Here is a 21266-nt window from a genome sequence, read left to right as displayed (position 1 = left end):
TTAATCGGAGCCTTGTTTCCCGCTGGTGATTGCTGGAGCAGCCCTGGAGAGATTAAAAGCAGCAGCCCGGCGGCAGCACAGATTCCTGGGCTGATTTTTATTTCCTGACCTTTATTTCTCTGGTTGCACCTCTTTTCCTGGCACTGCTGTGAGTACCTGGGACCACACAGGAAAGGGGAGGGATTGGGGATGCTCAGCTCTGCCAGTTGCCAGCGGCACATCTCCTCCTGTTTGGTTGGGATGCAGGAATTGAGGCAATTAATCTGCATGTCTGCTTGCTGCAAACAAATAAATAAAACCTGGAGGGTTTTCCCCATCTGTTTCTTTATGGTGTTGCTCTCGCTATTATTCTTGTTGTGTTTTGTTGTTTTGGTTTTTTGGTTTTTTTATGTCTAAAAGATGTGACTCTGTGAAATACAGCATCTTTTGATTTTTAGGGTTGTTTTTTTTTTTTGTGTTGGTGATAGTATTTTCCTTTCCTGGGCAGGGAAGGGCCAGAGTTGGCAGTGTGAGCTGGGTTCAGGCCATGACTCCTTGCAAAGAGTCTTGTCCTGCACTGTTTGCCCCAGAGCAAAACTGCCTTGAGTCCATTAGGGCACCTGCTGTGGATTCCTGAGGTCTCCAAGGATCAGGTGCATGCTCTAGGGAAGCAACTGAGTGTTTTCCCATATCTCTGTGCTCATAAAATAATGGAAAACATCGGGAATAACTACTTTCCTTTTTTTCTGTTTCCTCAGAAACTTTGATGGATACGCGGACGGCAACGGCCGAGCTGGGCTGGACCGCCAACCCACCTTCAGGGGTAAGTTCCACTTGTCCAGCTGATCCTTATGTGATCTAGGGGAGGTTCATGCTTTTAACCCTGCTAATTAGAGGGGTAAAATGCTGGTGGGAAGCCAGAGGAGTCACAGTGGGAACAGCAGTGCCCCACAGGGCTGGTGTGGAGTGCCAGGGCATTGCTGAGCCAGGCTGAGCATCCTTCCCCGAGCCAGTCCTGGGGTTTGGTGAAGATGGAGCTTGTCTCCATCTCTGTGCTTTCTCTTTCCCTTCCTGTCCTCCTTCCTCGTGAGGGGTTTAGCCCCACCACTGCTCTCCATACCCCTGCTCGTGCCTTCCCTCTCCCTGTGCCAAAAGGCTTATAATTAGGAAACATTAGCAGGCTCCAAACAGCTTTCATACCTGGAACATCATCCATAATTGCACTCGGCAGTGCTCTTCCTTGGCTATTAATGTCACTTTTATGAAGTAATGAGGAACCAAACACCCTGAGGCACTTAAAACATCTTTTTTATATAATACGAGCCTTTGAGGAATGGAAGCATAAAATAACCTGACTCACATTCTCCTGGCAGAAAAAGTGAGAGATGGAGCTGCGGGTGGGAGGGGATGTGAGCTGATGGATGGGCACCACGGTGGGACAGGCAGGCTGGGAGCAGCAGCAGGGCCCATCCCTGGGGACTCCAGGATATGGCACCAGAGGGCAGAGGATGCCAGGCTGCATCTTTGATTGGGTGTCTCTAGCTTAACCAAGTCTGCAAAAGAAATTTTGGACACCATCACCAAAGCTGGGCCACACCTGCAGCAGGAGTGAAATCCACTCCAGACATGTCAGAGCCCCTTGAATTGGGGTATTTTGCTACTGAATTGCTTTGGAAAAATTCTGGGCCCAGATAAATTGCTGGAAAAATGCAGGAGGGGCACGTGCAGGTGATGGAGACAGGATATAAATAGCTGCCTGCAGCTGCTGTCACTGAAAGCCTGTGCGAGGCAGGCGGGGAGCTTGTGTTGTAAGGCATGGTGGTCTCACCCTCTGCAGAGCAGCTCTGTAAAGCCCCTCCCCAGCCCCATCTCTGCATCCCACTGTGTGCATCCCTCCATCCCTCTGTGCCTCCCTCTCGCTCCCCCAAGAGTTCCTGGGGAGGCTTCTGCTTTACAGGAGTGTGTATTAAATCTTCCACAAAGTATTTAAAATTTCAAGTCTTTTATCTAAAATCATAGAATCACACAATCCTTTAGGTTGGAAAAACCCTCTCACACCATCAAGTCCAACCATTAACCCAGCACTGGGTTAATGGCAAGGCCATTGACCAAGGCCACCACTGACCTATGTTCCCAAGTGCCACAAAAGCTATATGGACAGCTTTTACATCCCTCTAGAGATGGAGACTCCACCACTGCTCTGGGCAGCTGTGACAGAGCTGGACAACCCTTTTCTGTGAAGGAATTTTCCCTAATATCAAATCTAAACATCACCTGGCACAGCTTGAGGCCATCTCCTCTTGTTCTGTCTCTTGGTCCCTGGGAGCAGAGCCCGACCTCCCCCTGGCTGTCCCCTCCTGTCAGGGAGTTGTGCAGAGCCAGAATGTTCCCCCTGAGCCTCTTTTCTCCAGGCTGAGCCCCTTTCCAGCTCCCTCAGCTGCTCCTGGTGCTCCAGCCCCTTCCCCAGCTCTGTTCCCTTCCCTGGACACACTCCAGCCCCTCCATGTCCTTCTTGTCATGAGGGGCCCAGAACTGGCCACAGGATTGGAAGTGCCCAGCAGAGCGCAGCACAGGGGGTGTCACTGCCCTTGTCCTGCTGGTCACGCTGTTCCTGACAGGATGAGAGGCTCCTGGCAGCTGCTGGATGTCAGCTCCTTCTCTGAAGCTGCTCTCATCTCTCTTGGGGCTGGAGGAACAGGGGTTTGATGAGCCACCTCTCCTGACCCTGGGTCGCCACTGGCATGGGCTCTGTGCAGGATTTGGGTCCTTTTTGGGTCCCTTTGGTGGTGGCATCTCCCCATAGCACGCTGAGCTCCCAGAGGGGCTGTTTACCCCAGCTCACAGACCTGGCCCAGGCTCAGGATGGGGGCTGTTGGTGTTCATGCTGGGGTCTGATGCCAGCCAGGCTGCAGGGGCTGTGGTGTCCCAGGATGGGCTGTGGCAGGATGTGGGCTCTCCTTGTGCTCTTCCGGATGGACATGCTTTAAATCGTAGTGGAGACAGAGAACAACCCTGACTTAACGTCCAGCTCCTAATGCCCAGCTCCTAATGCCCAGCTGTGAGTTATTTAGTAGTATCTCATCAAAATGATGCATTTGTTGCTGTTAGAGCATTGGTGGCAGCAGCTGCTGGCACTGTGGGTCCTTCCAGCCACAGAGACCTGCTGCTCCCAGTGCCTGGTACCTGGAGTGCTCAACCCAAGGGATGCACAAGGCAGTGCCAAGATCTGGCCCTGGACTCTGCTAAAGGTTTTCCAAGGGCATGTCATGTTATTCCTAAATGCAGGAAACCTTTGTTGGCAGGTTTAGGCTCTGAGTTTAGAGGCTCTGAGGTTTTTGAGGATGAAGAGGAGGATTTCTGCAGTGGAGACAGTGGAGCCATGGGGCTGGTGCTAATGCTGGAGGAGAGCTCGTTGTCTGGCCTTAATTGGAGGCAGAGCTGTAATGCAAAGCCCAGGTGGGAACAGCAAACAATGGCAACCCCCTTGGTTGGGGATGATTGTGCAGCTCCTGCTCTGAAAAGGTGTCTGGTAATGAAGGGGCTCTGAATCCCCATGCCTTGTGCACAGGGGAGAGAGGGGGTTTTGCAGTATTTTCCTGGCATGGGATGAGAAGGAAGAACACTGGGCTGGATGAGGGAGGCTTTATTGCTGGTTTGGTAACCATGGATTAACAACAATGCACAACCTTGAGTTCTGATCTTGGCTTAAGTGTAGCAGAGCTGAGTAGGTGGGCCTGGGAGTGAATGTTCTGCTGCACTTGTTGGCAGCGTGAGGAGGGCCCTGCTTTGAAAACAAAACAAAAACCTGTGTTTTGTTACATCAAGGCTGTGGTTACAGGAGGGAAGCTTGGGGATGAGTTGAGAAATGTGGTTGTTCAATGGAAAAGCGAAGAAGGGAAAAATCTGTGAGGTTTCAGGGTTGGTTGTGGTGCATCAGCTTGTCAGGACTCAGTGTGACAGGGCAGGGTGGCATCACCCGTTGTGCCCTGTGTAAACACAGGCGTGAACGCTGCTGCAGCATTGCTCCTGGAAATTATCCCTGATACTGAGGGAGCTGCTTAAAGATTGCCATATGAATAATGCTGTTATGAGGAGACTGTAAACATGGATTAGTTAAAATGAATGGATTATGAGGTTATAAATCTGTCTGTAGGACTCTAATGCCATCATACACTGTTCACAGTTTGCCGCTGTCCCTTAATTGAAATTGTAGCCTGGATTATATTAATGCCCTTCTATAAATCGAATTGCGAATCTATATTCCCTCTCTCCACAGCAGTAATGTTTTATTTAGTTGGTTTTCTTTGCTGGGGGAAATGATCCCGTTGTGCCGGGAGCTTGGGGTCAGGCTCACTCTCCAGCCCACGTGCTGGCTCGGCCTTTAATGAAGCTGTAGCCTCATGTGCTGCCTTCCCTCCTGCCTCCAGATGCCTGGGCCATCCTTCTTCCCATTTTTACATCCTTTCAGGCAGATAAGGCAGTTGCCCATGTGGAAAAGACATTTTAACATCAACTGGGAGCAATGGGGAGAGGCATAGAGGGGTAAGAGGGTGGGGATTTCTTCTGGCCTTGGCCTGGTTGGTGTTTCACATTGGGTGATGTTGGTGTTTCATATGGGCATCACCTGGTTGGTGTTTCATATGGGCATCACATTGTGTGCCCATAACCACATTCCTCATCCCCTTTGGAGCTTTGGGATTGTCCTCCCAGCCCTGCCCTGTGCAGGGTGAGTGGCCATTGCCAGTCCCTCTTCCTCCTTCTCACCACTTCTCCCTGCTCCTTTCTGCAGTGGGAAGAAGTCAGTGGCTACGACGAGAACCTCAACACCATCCGTACGTACCAGGTGTGCAACGTCTTCGAGCCCAACCAGAACAACTGGCTCCTCACCACCTTCATCAACCGGCGCGGGGCTCACCGCATCTACACCGAGATGCGCTTCACTGTGCGGGACTGCAGCAGCCTCCCCAACGTCCCCGGCTCCTGCAAGGAGACCTTCAACCTCTACTACTACGAGACAGACTCTGTCATTGCCACCAAGAAGTCCGCCTTCTGGACGGAGGCACCCTACCTCAAAGTGGACACCATCGCTGCTGACGAGAGCTTCTCCCAGGTGGACTTTGGGGGCCGGCTGATGAAGGTGAACACGGAAGTGAGAAGTTTCGGGCCCCTGACCCGCAATGGCTTTTACCTGGCTTTCCAGGACTATGGGGCTTGCATGTCTCTGCTGTCTGTCAGGGTCTTCTTCAAGAAGTGCCCCAGCGTGGTGCAGAACTTCGCCATCTTCCCGGAGACGATGACGGGTGCGGAGAGCACCTCTCTGGTGACGGCGCGCGGCACCTGCATCCCCAACGCCGAGGAGGTGGACGTGCCCATCAAGCTGTACTGCAACGGCGACGGCGAGTGGATGGTGCCCATCGGCCGCTGCACCTGCAAGGCTGGCTATGAGCCCGAGAACAACGTGGCTTGCAAAGGTAAGGTTGGCTTTGGACAACAAGCCCTTTGTGTTTGTTTAGGGCAAAACCTTCACCCCCAAACTAATCGTTTTGTGGGGTAGGCAGTACTTCCCCGATGTGGTTTTGCTCCGGGAGCAGGCAGGAATTTGGGAGCAGTGGTCAGCCTGTGATTTCTCGATGTGTTCTGGTCAGTGGCCAGAGCTGGTGAGCAGTGTGGCAGTGCTGGTGCTGCTGCCACCCTGCTGGAAGTCACCTCTGTGATGTGGTGCCTTCAAAGTGCTGCACTCGCCGGACAGGCTCTGTCATCTGCCTCGTTATTTCCCTGGCAGAGCCGGGCAGCTGCCATCAGGCCCGGCTGCCATGGGGCTGCTCTGATTCTTGACGTTTATTGGAATTGTTGTGCTGGTTTTTGGGTTCCCCAGCCACGTGTGCTGCTGCCTGCTAGAGTCCTGCGGTGTGAGGTTATAAATATGGAAACAGCACTCACTGCTTTTAGTCTCCTTTTGCCCTTTGTGGTGAATATTTCCCAAATACCATTGGAGTGTTGGCTTTTTATTTCTATAGGCTGCTCTTTCCTTCTTCTCTCCCTGATTAAGGTGTTGGTTTTGCATGCTGCTTGGAAGGAGGGGAGAGGAGAGGGCACTTTGCTCACCCTGTTTTATCAGTTCTGAATAGCTTCTAGAAGGTCAAGGAAGGGCTGGGTTCCAAGGAAGCGTTCCTGACAAGGAAGGGTTGGGAAGAAGGAGAAGGTTGAAGTGCTTAAGGGCTGGTTTGGCGGGTTGTGATGGGAAGAGGTCCAACTTGGATCTCTTTTGATGCTGGTAGGGGAATGTGTATACCACCAGGCTTGGCTGTGATGCTCCTTGGGGAGTCCCCTCAAGGTGTTTCTTCTCCACCTGTAACTCTGGATATGTGGAAATAGCAAAGCTGGGATTCATGCTGTGGAGAAGCTTGTTTGAGGGTTTGCTCTAAACCTGGGAACTTGTGTAGGTTTTCACCACGCAAAGCCTCATTCCTGCCTGGCCAAGGTGGGGGTGGTGACACCTTCCTGTGCCAGGGCTCTGACAACCAGGAAACCCCCAGAGTCCTTTCTCAAACAGCATGGCTGGGGGATTCCTATGAGTTTTGTGGTTGAGCCTTAGGGTGGTTTTGTTCCCACCAGGAGATTCCTGTGAGGAGCTGAAGCTCTCAGTCGGAGGGAGGGCTCTCTGCAAACTGAGTGTTTCTGGCGAGATGTTCCTCTGCTATTGAACCAACACACAGAAAACACACATGGTTGTATGGCAAAATGACATTTCTCATCATGGGAAAACAAATACTAATTTTAGCTGAACACTGGAATTGGGAAGTAATGTCACTTTGCCAGAAATGGAGGAAAACAGTTACAATGTAAAAACTGTGGGTTTTGGTGGTGTTGACCTTCCTGCCAGGTTGAGGAAGGTGGGGTCTTGAGTGCTCCTGACCCCTGGGAGGACTGTGATGCACCTTCTCAGTGCTTGGGGAAGGGCAGAGGGTTGACAACACTAGGATGAGAGGCATGGGAGCAAACCTGCCAAGGGTGGGTGTTAGACCCATCTCCATGGCTTTTCTTATTTCCTTTCCTTGTGCAAACTCCACCAGGGTTGTGAAGTGTTCATGCCATGAAAGCTACACCAAGCAGACCCCAGGAAATTGGGAATTTGTTGGGTTTTCTGTGCCCTGGTGCCTGTCTCCAGCTGTGCTCCCACTTCTCAGCACTGATCCCCAAAGAGAAACTGCTGAGCTCCTGGTGAGCATTTTGCCTTTGCATGGGGAGTGTGCTTTGTATTCAGACTCCTTGAGACAAAGATTAAGGGATCCTGGCAGCTCCAAGGAGTAGGAATATCATTTATAGACTGACTGGCAGCATGTAGGATCCTGAAAGGCACCAGAGTACGCTGTGGGAGCAGGACAAGCAGGTGTTAAATGGCACCAAGCACGTCTGTGATGACAGGAATGTGCTGTTTGATGATTCCATGGGTGCTGCTAAGATGCTGTCTGTGGAGGAGAGCTCCAAGTGTTTTCCAGTTCCCATGTCAGGAGGACAGAGAAGAGACTGGGATTGAATGAGACCTGTGTGTCTGAAAGCCCTGCTCAATGCTGCTGAGGAATCCAAGTCCTATATATCCCCCATCCCCTGGAAGTTCACTAAAACCCCTCCTAAATCTGACCTTGGCTTGGACTCTGGCTCCATGGTATTTCATTGGCCATTAAGCTCCTCCTTGTATCCCCATGGGCTTTGGGGCTGGCGAGGGAAGACCTCAGCCCACTGCTGCCCTTCATGATGGTTGGTGGGCAAGAGGTGGCACATTGCAAAGTTAAGAAATAAAAATTCCTTGGTTTTCTGTTTGACTCTGTTGTCTCAGAAGGGCTTGTATTCCTCTGCCTGGTGTGCCTGGCAGGGAAGCTGCTGGGATTGCACCCTGGCTCCAGGGAAGCACATACTCCTGACATCTGCTCCAAGCCTTCCTCAGCCTGAGATGAGACACTTAGCAAGCCTGTGGGAATTGTCACCAAGAAAAAAAAAAAAAAACAAAAAAAAGAAAATTCCTCAGTATTTGAAGGCTGAAGAAATAGGCTTAATTTCTGCATGGTGGGGAAAAAGATGGGGTTGGGTTGTTTGGCTCCCCCAGCTCTGTCTCATCCTCGCTCCCCTGGGAAGGAGGCTGTGCCTATCATGGGGCCATTAGACCGGAGCGGGTTCGTGCTGACAGTAGAGCTTGGGCCACTCAGGGATTCATTAATCCCGGCTTTTAGCAGCACTTACGGCTCGAGGGAGACACGTCATCTTTGTTGGGGGTACTCAGAGCCCTGAGGAGATGATGCTTGTGTTTTGGGGTCAGAGGGATGGGGGGCTGCTACCACCACTGCGCCAGGGTGTGTGTGGGAGACAGGGGAATTCTCTTTGTGGATCAGCCCCGTTTTTGTTCCCATCGCAGGCTGGTTTGGCACAGACTCCCTGGCACAGCTCCCAGCTGTGTGCCAAAACCCAGTGGCCTGCCCAGCCCATCCTGTTGGACACCCTGTGCCCGTGGGGGCGGTGGGTCAGTGTGAGATGCAGGCTCTGCCTGAATCCCAAATGAATAATTCATTTGGTGCTCAAGAGAGCCCACGCTCTCCTCGGGCTGATATTAAATCCATTTGTCTTGCTCTGCCCCGTCCCTCAGCCCTGCTTTATGGCTTCCTTGTGTGGTCAAGGGGCAATGCATCATGGTGCTGGGGAGGAGGTGGGAGGGAAGGCTGCAGCAGGAGTCACTGGGAGGCGGGGGAAACCTTGGATGAGCAGGCTGGGTGGATTTTGCTTTTTCTCCCCAAGGAAGATTGTTAAACCCTTTCTCTCCCGGTGTTTGAAACCTGATGATGGCAAAGGAGCCCCTCAGCAGAATCCTGGCAGTTGTGTCTCTTGGCTTTCATACCTTTTGAGTTTGAGGACCAGGCACTGTGTTTCTGTCTGCTGGAATCACGCTGGCTTTCTCTCTGACCTTCCCAGTGCCGGGCACTAACTCGGGTGCATGGAGAAGAAAAAAGTCTGGCACTGAGCTACCTTTGTGCTGAATTTCTATGTTGTATTTATAAACTCAGGAAGAAGGGGTGAGAGAGCAGTCCTGCTGCTTCCCGGCCTTGTCTCACTTTCAGTTTTCCCCTCCTGGCAAATTCCTGTGCTGGAGGGTTTGGGAGCCTCCAGTCTGCCGCTGCTGGCCCGTCTGCTACAACAGCTGGAAATCTGACCTGGCGTGGGGGAAAAATCAAAATAAACCCCACAAAACAGGAGCAAAGCTGGCTGTGCTCATCAAGCAGCCTTGCTTCCAGGCTTTCCACACAGCAGCCACTCCACTACCCCATCTCCAGCCAGGCCCCCCATCCTTCCTCACCCGCTGACCGATGTGCTGGGCTCTGCCCAGCCTTTGCCAAAGCTCTGTGTGGGTTTATCCTGATCTCCTTCATCCCTTTGATTGCTCTGTCTCCTTGCCGTGTTTGTCCTTCCCTTCTGCCTTTTGTGTGGAGGAATGGATCGGGGAAAGGAGCAGCGGGAGGGGCAGGTCCGACCTTGAATGTTGAGGAGTGAGCAGCTCCATGCTGGTTCCCCTGTTATCCTCCCCTCCTGCCGAGCAGCCCTGGTGATAATTATTGATTCCCTCTGCTTATCCATCACAGAAGACTGGAAACAATGTGATTTATGAAGTGATTTTTAAATAACTGCAAACATTTTGCAATTAGTAGTAGAACAATTTGCTATCGCTCAAAACAAGGGAATTGTCACATTTTTCCAATGAAATTGTTGCTTGTATTGAGAACTGGGAATTTTTGGGCACTGGCTGTGCCCTTGCCTGCCTTGTCCCTGCTCCATGGTCCAGCCTGGTGTCCCTGCACCATTTTGAGGAACCCAGGAGAGGTTTTCTTTGGTGATGAAGGTGATGTTGGTTTTGTCCCATGGGTAAATGGCAGCAAGGGAGGTCATGGAGACACAGGACCCTGCTCCCTCTGCCTTTAGCTGTATCTATCCCATCCTAGTGTGTTGCAGCTCCATCTCCAGCTGCCTGGATGTTTGGGGCAGGGTGAGCACACCAGGCATTGGCAGGGGCTGCAGAAAAGGCTTTTTTTTGCTTTTAAGGATGGCTTAATTTTTTATTTCTTCTCCAGTCTGCTGGTCTGTGCACTTGCCCATGGCAGAAAATCATCTTCTTTCCAGCCTCTGTGCTGACCTCTCTCCTCCCCATCACTCCAACTCATTCCAGCTTACCTGGCTTACAAGTGATCTTTTTTTTTTTGAGATTTTATCCTCTAAAACAGGAGGGGAAAAACAAAGAGGTAAAAAGAAAGTGCTTCTCCTGCCCTTCTCTCCTCCCACCTGCCCTTGGATTTGGTTTAGCAGGGCACGGGATGGGGCCAGCAGCATCCCAAAGTGGGCCAGGTAGAACAAGAGCTGGGGACAAAAAATAAATATTTGGGCTTAAAAACCATCAGCACTTCCTGAAGCTCTTTGCTGGGGACCAGGCTTAGGTCAGCCAGTTTGCTCCCAAACCTTTCCAAACCTGTGGACAACAGCTGATGCACCCTGGGGTCTCTGCCTGGGAGCTAGGTGGAAAGGAGTGATGCTCAGGATGATTTAAGTGTTTTTCCAGGGAAATGTTTCCCTGAGGGCTGGAATTGGGATTTCAAGCTTTCCTCCTGCCCGGTGTCCCACGGCTGGGCACAGTCAGCACGCTGGGGCTGTGGATCTCCTCCTGCCCGTGCACTGCTGTGCCTCTGCTCCCTGGGGCCTGGGCACCTGTGACACACTACCCCACTAACCATCCCGAAAGCTGCTTTTAGAACGGCAGCAAAGATGTCCAGGGGGTGTTTTATTTCAGCCTTAGCTGAGCTACAAACCTCTGACTGCTCAAGATGGGCCATTTTCTCCTCTCTTCTTTTTTTTTTTTTTTTTCCTCTTTTGTTTTTGTTTTTTTTTTTGGCACAATATCAAATTTCCTGCCCCTCTCCCATCCTGCATCAGCCCAAGGCTGTCTCCCTGCTCGGGCTGTGCTGGGAAGTGGCAGCTCTGCCAGCTCCTGCTGAATCCTGCTGGCTGGACAGAGGGAGGGAGGGAGGGAGGGAGGGATGCTCCCCTTTGTTGGAGGGGCTTTGCCTTTGCCTGGAAGCGATCTCCCGGCTTCCACCACTGGGTGGAACAGGCAGCCCAGTTTTACCACGGCCACACTGCGGAGGAGAAACTGTGGAATCAGAAAAAAGAAAAAAAAAAGGAGAGAGAAAGAGAAAAAAAAAAGTGTGATTTTTCCTAAATTATGCCTTAGTGAAGGTATCCATTAACCTCCGTAATAGTTTTGCAAGGAAAATGTCCGGAAAACCTTGTTAACTTTTTTTTCTAATGAGTGTGATGGGTTTTAATGAAACTCTTAATTAGACATTATTAGCCCAAATGTGCCTCTGATGGATTCAGGCCCTTTTCCTTCCCCCAGCACAGGGATGGGGAGGGTCCATGAGGCCTGGCTGCTGTCGGGGAGGAGGCTTGGGCACCACAGCCACCACTCCCTGTCCCTGTCCCCAAATCATCCCTGTGATCCAGACCCGTCTGAAGGAGGAAAAAGGGAGAAACACAGAAAATCCCCCAGGCAAGGTGTGAGTGGGGGCCAAATGAGCATCGCAGGGTTGGGATTCCCAAGCTGGACTGTTGCAGCAGTGACCTCGGAGGGATTAGCTTCCATGTATGGCATTATTTTCCTGTTTATCAATTTTTTTTCCTCCTTAAATTGTTTCATGAGCCATTTATGTATTTCGTTTCCCTACCATGAGAATGTCTGAATGTTAATAACATTGAGTACAGGAAGAAAAATCCTCCTTTGATTTTTCCCGCTCACCCAAGGGTCTTTCCTTGCGACTGTTTGCAAATGGAGGCATAAAACTGCTTCCAAGCCCTTGTTCTGTTAATGATCCAGTTAGGAAACTTCCTGTGGGAGCTGAAGAGCCTGGGGAAATAAACTTTTTGGGGAATTTTGGGGTGCAGAGCTCCACGTGTGCGTATTCATGAACATCCCTGCGGCAGTGGGCTGTGAAACCCACCCGTCTTTCCCAGCCTTCCCCAGTGACCCAGCTCAGGAGAGCAGGCTCTCACCCTGCTGCCTTTGCTGTCCAGCAGGAGCAGGGATTGTTCTCCTGGACAATGGGAGAGCTGCAAGGAAGCGCCGAATCCGGCCCACGTCCGGCACCCGCATTGTTTCACCCTTGTTTGCAAATAGCCAGCACCTGGCAAACCCAGTGACTCAGCCAGGGACTTTTAAAGCCTTTCTATAACTTTTTCCTTTTTGTTTTTTTGTTGGGGTTTTTTTGGTTTTTTTTTTTACAGTCACGAGATAACTCCTTTGGGAATGGCTCTTCTTGCTGCGGTTCGCTTGCCAAGGGGTGGGAATCTCACCCATGTTTGGGGCTGTGCTGCACCCTACAGCCCATGGCACCAGCGGTTCTCCCAGTAGGATAACAGTAATAATTTAAAACATTACAAAAAAATGAGTTTTTTTCCCTGGCTGAGGAAGGGGCTGGAGCACCAGGAGCAGCTGAGGGAGCTGCAGGGGCTCAGCCTGGAGAAAAAGAGGCTCAGGGGGAACCTTCTGGCTCTGCACAACTCCCTGACGGGAGAGGACATCCAGGGGGGTCAGGCTCTGCTCCCAGGGAACAGGGACAGGACAAGAGGAAACGGCCTCAAGAGGTTTAGATTGAGAATTAGGGAAAATTTCTTCACCAAAAGGGCTGCCATGCTCTGAAACAGGCTGCCCAGGGAAGTGATGGAATAACTATCCCTGGAAGTGTTTGAAAGCTGTGTAGATGTGGCACTTGAGGACATGGTTTAGTGGCGGCCTTGGCGGTGCTGGGTTAATGTTTGGAGTCAATGACCTTGGAGAGCTTTTCCAACCCAATGATTCTGTGATTCTATAATAATAATAATAATAAAGTGGATTTTTCCCCTCAAGCCATGAGATAACTCATCACCACTCCCCTGGGCAAGACATCATTTGGAGGCTGATTTGGGCTGCAGTTGGGCTTTGTGGGTCTCCTGCAACCCCTTTGTGGAGAAACAGCCCTTCACTGATGATGTTTTAGTAAGTGAGAGACCCAGAGTGGTGAAAAATCCCTGGACCAGGTGGAATGAGTTGCCCTGCTTTCCCCTGGCTGTCTAAGGAGGTTTGTGTGGGTTGGATGTGCCAGCTGGGACACTGCTGAGGAGGGATGGAGCCCGCTAGGATGAGGGAAAAGTAATCAGTGCAGATAGGGAGGTTTTAATCTGCTCCCCTCTCGGAGCCCCGCCGTGCGCTCGGGTGGTGACAAATGGAGCGGTGCCGTGGGGGCCGGCTCCGAGCGTGGTACAAGAGGCCATTTGTCACGCCTGGTGCCTCAGATGGCAGAGGATGCGTGGAGAGAGGAGCGGGGCGATTAAATCAAAGCGTGGCTCGCGCTCTCAAGCAGGCCCTTGGAGGAGCCATGGGAAAACCCATCCGTCTTCAGCCAGCGCCGCACTCACGGCCAAGGAAGCGCCGTGCCTTCGCTGTGGGAGCATCACACCAGAGTGTGGGCACCCCAAATTGAGTTCTGCACCCATCCCTGGGGGGGATTGCTCTTCTCCCACCCTAGACTCCAGCCACAAAAATTTCATTAATGGCATTGGAGGGAGCTTCGTTTCTCTGTTTTTGTGTTCAGCCCAGGACTCACCTGCTTGTGTCATGTTTATTGTATGGAATGGATTTGAGGCAGGAGAGCTGCGGGCTGGGGTAGGAGCTTGGTGCTCTCAGTGTGGCTGCATCCTGCCTGGGCATGGCTGGGCTCCCAGCAGCATCACCCCTGTGAGCAGGGAGCAATTCCTGGGATAACGCTGTCCTTGTCCTGTCTCATCCCTTCCCTCCCTGGGGCCTCTCTGGGATGATGCTCTGGTAGGTGCAGGCAGAGCTCTGCTGTAGGCACACAGTTTGTGGTGGTTGGGATGGGGCTGAGCCTCATCCCCAGTGGGCAGAGCTGTGAGCAGCAGGTGAGTAGCACTGACAGCAGTGAGCCATGGAGTGCCCAGGGGCACTGAGCAACCACCAAAGGAGCAGAGGGCACACAGGGGCACTGCATCAACATGAGGGGATAAAAGGCTGGGCTAAAGCACAAGAAGGGCAGATGCTTGCAGCCTGCTGAAGCGGTGTGGTGTTACTCTGTATGGGTTGAAGCCTTCTGAAATGGTGTGGCGATACTCTGTGTGTTGTGGCCATCTCCTGGCTGTCCTGGGGGAGAGTTGTGGAGCACAGAACTGTGTGCCAAGCTGAAGGTGGAGGGCTCCAGCCTTAGGTCTGGTCTCTGGACTTTGCTGCCTAAAACTTGTCTGTGAAAGCAGGGGTGTCCTGGAAAATTATATACAGGGGGAATTATGAATTGAATTTCTCTCCTGGCTCAAGCAGCTTTGCTGGGTCTGCAGCCCGGAGAGGAAATTGCCCTTGAGGAGAGACACAATATTGACTTACACTTTTATTTTTTATTTTGTACTTTATTATAGTACATATTGCATCCAGGCTTAGATCTGCCCTGGCCCTGGACGTAGCCTTGGTAGAGGTCAGTGCACGCTGGCATGTGTCCTGTCCGTGGGGCAGGGGGACCTGGTCATCCTCCTCACGAGCAGGGATTACTTTGATGTTTATGGTTTTTGCACTGATACAGAACAGGGAATTTGAAATGGTTCTGGGCATGGCAGAAAGGTTCTCTGGGTGTTTCCAGGGACTGTCATTCTCTGGCTAAACCCAAATCTCCTGGTTCTGCCATGGACTTTTGTTTCAGCACACCAGGCAAGCAAGGGTGGCAGTGCTGCAGGGGGGTGACAGGAGAGACCTGGGATTATCACAGATCTCCTGCTTCACATCGGATCTGCTCCTGAGCTCTTAATCGTGTGTTATTATTGAAGACAACTTATTCTTAGAGAGCCCAAGGTGCAAATTATGTTTCACAGCTAAGAAAAGCTTCCAGAGCTGCCTATGTACAGTAAATCCCTGCAATCTCAGGTGGCTTTGACTTATGTGTAGCAGATGTTGAGGATGGAGGAGACCACTCCTTTGTGCCTGCTTGTTGCTATCACCAGCATAGACACAGGTGGAAATTTAGGCAGGGAGAAGCTGTCTGGGCTCAGAGGTGAGGTCGGTGAGTGTTCTTCTACCCTGCAGCTCTCAACATCTGTCCTGTCCCCAGTGGTGGCACCAAAACGGACAGTGCCAGAGTGCTCACACTGCTTGCAGGAGGTCCTTCCTGTCCAGGAGCTCTAGAGCAGGTTGCCTGCCCTCCCCACTGTGGCATAGGGGGTGACCCAGTGTGGGAAGCATGGAATGGTTTGGCTGGAAGGGCTTTTCAAAGGTGCCACCCTTGTTGGTGCTGTGTGTCCTCTCTCCTTTCTGCAGCTGGGTAGGAGGGTGCCTTTCCTCCCAGGAATAGTAATTATGGCTTGCTCTGCTATAAATATTCATTGGGAAGCTCTCTTAATTGTTTTTCTAATTAATTCCTTGTATGGCACTCTTGGGGTGGATGAGGAATGTGCCTTTGTTGGGATGTCCTCCCATGGCAAATCTATTCCTGGGCATAATCCTTGAGCAATCAGCCAATCCATGGCCCCCCAGGGCTCACCTCCACCAGGATGGCCATGTTCTGCTCCATGTTGGGACATCTCAGCACCCCAGTGTGACCCAAGGCACGATGTCTTGCAGTGCTGTGGCAGGGACTTTGGGAAGCTGTGTGTCCCCATGTCCCTCCTTGCCTGTGCCAGCCTGGCCTTGTGGCTGAAACTCTGCCCAGCCCCATCCTGGGGTGACTCTTCCTTCACAGTGTCAGCACTAACGAGGAACCACTTCAGATGTAATTAATGAGCACTTGATGCTCTCTAGATTGAGGGGACACTGCGTGGCATGAGCTGGAGAAGGAGGAAGAGGTGCTTAATTAGTTTCTGTTAGGGTTGGGAGATGTTTGCTTCCCAGCCAGGAGGGGACTGTGCTTTGGGGAGCAATGCCATCCCAATTTCCCAATCAGAAGAGGGGCTGGAATTATGGAGAGAGATTAGTGGTTCCCAAAATCCCTAGTTGCAAAGGAAAGCTGCATCTTTTTTCAGGGGGCTTCTAACCACAGCCCCTGCCAGCAGCTCTGGAGCTGGGGTAAGAGCTTCTCCTGGAGATCCTCCAGGAAATTTTGTGCCCTCTCACTTCTCTGTTGATGAGGTGGCTTGACAGCTCATGCAGGCATTGAAGGGTGAACACGATGTCCTGGGTTAGGTGGCACATGGAAGTACTGGCTCTTCCAGTCTGTGTCTGGCAGCTCTGGAGTTTCACATTGCAGCAGTTTGTGAAGGAAAAAAATATTTCTCCATGGAGCCTGATGCCTGGAGTGGGGGTAGAGCATCTCTAGGGGTTGTGATTTTGGGACATAAGTCCTGGCCTGAATCTCAGTCCCCCGTTTTTTTACTCGAAACTTGTTGTGAGGTTCATTGGGGGTGGCAGATGATGGTGGGGCACTGGCCTTGGACACTTCCAGGGATGGGGCAGCCACAGCTTCTCTGGGCAACCTGTGCCAGGGCCTCACCACCCAAGAATTTCTTTCCAACATCCAATCTAACCTTGCCCTCTCTCCACAGAAAGCCCTTCCCCTTGTCCTGTCACTCCAGGCCCTTGGAGCCCCTTTAGGCACTGGAAGCTCCTGCTTGCAGGGATGGCAGAGGGAAGAGCTTGTGTCAGGCTGCAGCTGCTAAATCTGTTTTTAAAGAAGAATATGAGGAGGTTAAATAGCATCAAATCCTTGATGACAACTTCATCCCCCTTTCATTTGTTGACTCAGAATAATTAGCTGGGGCGGCGAGGATGGTGAGGAGCTGCCTGTGCCTGGTACTACCATGGCCACGTGTCTGCTGCTCGCTCTGCTGTGACCCTCCCTGAGTATGTGTGTGAATTGTCTGGAGTTTGATTAATTTATTCAGTTTGATCACTCAGAGTGGCTGGTTTATGGCAAGGAAGCAGAGCTGTGGTCAGGGAGCTGTGGCATGGGACTGGGCAGTGAGCCTGGAGACAAGCAGAAACTAAGACAGAACAAAACCTGAGTGGGAGAACAGTGATTTGGGAAAGTGGCCATGACAAGTGTTGGGTTTTTCCCCCCTCTGGCTGTTCTGGAGAGCGAAGTGAGTTCCCTGCTCTGTGGCAAGCTGGCAGCCCCGTGGCACCGTCTGCCCAGGGCGTGCCTGCTCTTCCCTCTGCATCCATCTGGGACAGATTTTCTCTTCAGACCTTCAAAATCCTCCCAACCGTGAAAAACAGAGAGAGTGGAGCCCAGAGTGGTGATTAAATGGGTGAGCATGGACCTGTTGGGACGCTGCAGGCAGTGAGCAGCCAGGCACGTGGGAGCCTGAACCAGCTGCTTCCCTGCCCTGCACGAGGCTCAAACTCCTTGTTTAGGGCCATGATGTCACCTAAACAGTTGGTGTTGAAGCTCCTTTGCATCCAGAGACCCTTAATTTTTCCGAGTAAGCCTTTCTGGAGGAAAATTGCTTCTGGGTGAGCATGGACTGCATTTTGCTCCCAGTGAAGCACGTGGGGCTTACTCTGATGAGCATTTCGGTCTGTGAGCACCTTGCTCCATCAACCAGGTATTTGCTCCTCTGGGGCAAGGGGTGGGTTTTTGGGAGAGGTGAGCAGGGATGCATTCAGTCCTGTTGCCTCTAATATGCCTTGCACAGCTCCCTACCCTGTGAGCACCTTTGAAATCCTGCCCTGCTCCAATTCATTTCTCATCCATGAGAAGAAAAGCAGAAAAAAACCCTGGGAAAGGTAAAACCACATTGAATTTTACTCCACTCCATGAATAAACCATGGCAGGCTGGCTCCGACTTTAATTTACATGTGTCCCAAGGCAGATCTAAGCCTATTCCTCCCGAGGTGGAGGGCTGCTTTAATTAAGCAGCTGCATCATGTGGAGCAGGGAGAGATGGAGCCCGTGCCTGCAGGATGCCAGCCCCGGTGCTGGGAAGCTCATGTTTATCTCATGAGTTTATCTCATGACTTTCTGCCTAGACAGTGCTGAAGGAAGGGAACACAATGGGGCGAGTGCTGTTTGTGATTTGGATGGCCCCGAGGCAGGAGCATCTCTGGGTGATCCAAAATTTGGTGTGTTCGGCTACAAAATGGTGAAGTTTGCACCAAATGAGGGTTTGGGACAAGGATGTGGGGACAAGGCTCTGCTGGGCGGTCCTGTCCCCATGTGCTATGGTTTCTGGCATGGCTTGGGGTCCTGTGCTGAGCTCCCTCCTTGGGAGCAGGAGGATACTTCAGGGCTGGAATGCTTGGACTTCCCTGTTCTCCGCCTGGGTCACGCTCTGCTCCCTACACTGAGGCCTGGCTGCTGGGATTTGGTGGCTGATGGGGTGTGTAAGGGCTGAGTCTCCTTTCTTGGCATGGTCAGGAAGGTGGGATGCAGGTACCCTCCCAGCTCTCCTGGCTTGGCATTGCTCCCAGGATGGAAAGCGAAACCTCTCAGGATTCATTTGTGGATGCCTGGTGGAGGCTGGCATGGCACAGCACCCCCTGGCACTGCTGGCTGCCTTCTGGGTTCCCCGTGGCTGTGCCAGGCTGAGATGTTCCTGGAGAAACACTTGGCTTAGTACAAAAGGCAGTCAGATCATTAAGAAGTAGGTATGGGGGCACAATCCTCACAAAAACAACCTGCCAGCCCCCTCCCCAACAGAGAGGCAGGAGGGAAGGGATGACAGAGAGCACCATGTAGGGATGCAATTAAACCTCTGGCACCACGTGCCTGCTCCCTGCTTGGATGTGTGCAGGGAGGATAACGAGGGAGATGAAAGCAGGGTGGGAAAGCAGCGCCCTTGTCACCCTTTGAAGGTGGGAGATGACAGCCCCTGCCTGTGGGTGACAACCTGCCCAATTCTGCTGCTTTTCCCCCCCAGCCTGCTGCCTGTGTCATCATCATATCAAAGCACTGAAGCCCAAATGCATGGGCTGGGTGGCAGCTCGGGATCTGTGTGTCCCCCCAGGGAACGGGGTGTCAGCAGTGCCCCTGGCACTGCCCCAGGGGGCAAGCAGGGGCCCTGGGAAGCTGTGCCGAGTGCCTGTGCCTGTAGTCACAGCATCCTCTCAGTGACACTTTGCTGTAGCACACAATTTCGTGTGGGTGTTTATTTGCCTGGCTGGTGTCTCTCAGCTGACAGGGTCTGGGAGGGTGTCCTAGCTGGCATCTCGGCCACTCGTGGTGACAGCAGGATGGCAAGGAGAGCATTTTAAAGCACCCATCTCTGGGGCTAACCACTTTGAAGGCTGAAAAACTGGATTTTTTTCTTCTTATTTTAATTTTTAATGTGTTTAAAGATAGATTCTGTGTCGATGGTGTCTACAAAATGCACAAGGGGTTTCTAGCAAGCATCTCCTCCCTTTTTTGGGGGGAGCTTCATAAAAAAATGATGAGCCTTGTGCACAAGATGTTGGGTTGAGATGCCAGTATTTTTTCTTAAAGGTAAATTATTGTTTGCAGAAAGTGGGGCCTTGAATTTCTTTCTGGCCGTCTGCAAATGCCATGAGCCACAGTTTCTCCTTTTTTTCCCGACCTGTCCTGTCCTCAAACCCTGCTGCCCATCTCCCAGGGGTGCTGGTAGGTGCTTCCACAGGTCTTTTTGGAGCAAGGCTGGATCATCCAGGCTCTTTAGTGCCTTTGCACCTGACAGTGCTCTCCACACCTCCAGCTTGCCTGAGGGCATCATCTCGTGCAGCACTGCTGCTTCTGACACAGCTTTTCATCACCTGCTGTGCCGGAGTGCCACAGATGTGCTTAAAGACACTGGGATTGCCCTGGAAAAGCACTGGACCCAAAAGGGAGCCCAGAACAAGTGTGAATTTGGGGGATACCTGGAAAATGGGGTTAGCTCTGCCACAGCAGGGACAGAGGGGCATGGGATGGATGAGGCACTGCTGACTTGGTTTGCTGGGTGCTGGTGAGGGTTGGGGCAGGTCAGGGCTCTCTGAATTGCTGCTGAATCTGTAATTCCTTGGAGAAGCTCCTATTTTAAAATCTGAGAAGGAAAAATGCCACTCTGCATCCCCAGGGAGCTTTAGAGCAAGTTAATGTAGAAGCAATGTCTCCTTTCTTTCTTCCTTTCTTCTTTTTTTTTTTCTCCTTTGACTTAAGCTTCCCTGAGAGAGTAATTAAAAAGTGCAAGTTCCAGGTGCTAACTGAGAGGATTTAGTTTGAGAGTGAAATGCTTGGATACCCCCATGCTTGAATATCCCCACACTTGCACCCTTTCCACACAGGCTGTGATGGTGGCTTGCCTCAGGCAGGAGCAGGGATGGGTGAGCAGAGAGATCCTGCTTATCTCTGGCTCTTTCTAGGACTCCTGGCACCTGGAATACAATGATGCAGGATACAGGAGTGTGTTAAGCAGTGAAAAGCCTCAGAGTGCTGCTGTGTGCCACGAGTGCTTCCATAATCCATCCTGCTGCTGGGCACTGCCCAGGCTCCCCAGGGAATGGGCACAGCCCCAAGGCTGCCAGAGCTCCAGGAGCCTTTGGACAATGCTGTCAGGGATGCAGAGGGTGGGATAGTTCTGGTGTCCGTGCAGGGCCAGGAGCTGGATTGGTGATCCTTGGGGATCCCTTCCAACTCAGCATATTTGTGGTTCTGTGATTCTGTGGCTTTGGCATTCCCAGACTCTGTGGTTCTGTGATTCTGTTAGTCTCAGAGTCTGAGGTTCTGTGATTCCATAATTCTGTGATTCTGTCATTCTCAGATTCTGAGGTTCTGTGATTCCATAATTCTGTGGTTCTGTTAGTCTCAGATTCTGAGGTTCTGTGATACCCAGATTCTGTGATTCTGGGAGGTGGCATTGGGGACACAGCTTTGTGGTGCCTTCACTGGGTGTTTGCTTGTGTGACGGATGTGACACATCCCTCCTCTGAGCCTTTGAGGGGGGATAGGGGAGGTTCAGCTCTGGCAGGGAGTCCCCAGTTGTATCCAGCCCTGTGGCCCTGTCCTTACAATCACCCCTTGGATGTGACAGTGACTTGCAGCTATTTTTCCTCCAAACTTCCACTGATGACATCTCACTGCAAGAAGCCTGAGTTTCACCAGCCCCTCAATGATGTTCTCTCCCACCCCCAGACATGTCAGCCCTGGAAAAGGAGTCCTGCTGGCAAACTGACACCTGGGATGTGCAGCATTCCTGGTGTGCAGGCAGGATGATGGATCCGTGGGCAGCTTTGGGTTGTGGGGGGTTAAGTGCTGAGCATCCTCCCTGCCGAGCAGCACGGAGGAGTTCTGTGTTTCAGC

General features: G+C 51.9%; 1 protein-coding gene across 1 annotated transcript in view; it reads left to right on the top strand.

Moving 5' to 3' along the window:
- The window catches only part of EPHB1 (EPH receptor B1), a 78975-nt gene that overhangs the window by 24487 nt on the left and 33222 nt on the right, over positions 1-21266 (top strand). The window contains exons 2-3 of the mRNA XM_038145733.1: positions 738-802; positions 4769-5450. Of these exons, the coding sequence (XP_038001661.1) occupies positions 738-802; positions 4769-5450 (747 nt within the window). The remainder of the gene's footprint in view (positions 1-737; positions 803-4768; positions 5451-21266) is intronic.

The sequence above is a fragment of the Motacilla alba genome, chromosome 9 (assembly GCF_015832195.1).
Source record: "Motacilla alba alba isolate MOTALB_02 chromosome 9, Motacilla_alba_V1.0_pri, whole genome shotgun sequence".
NCBI classification, from domain to species: domain Eukaryota; kingdom Metazoa; phylum Chordata; class Aves; order Passeriformes; family Motacillidae; genus Motacilla; species Motacilla alba.
Note: the sequence above shows the minus strand (reverse complement) of the source record. Positions and strands in the feature narration are given on the sequence as shown.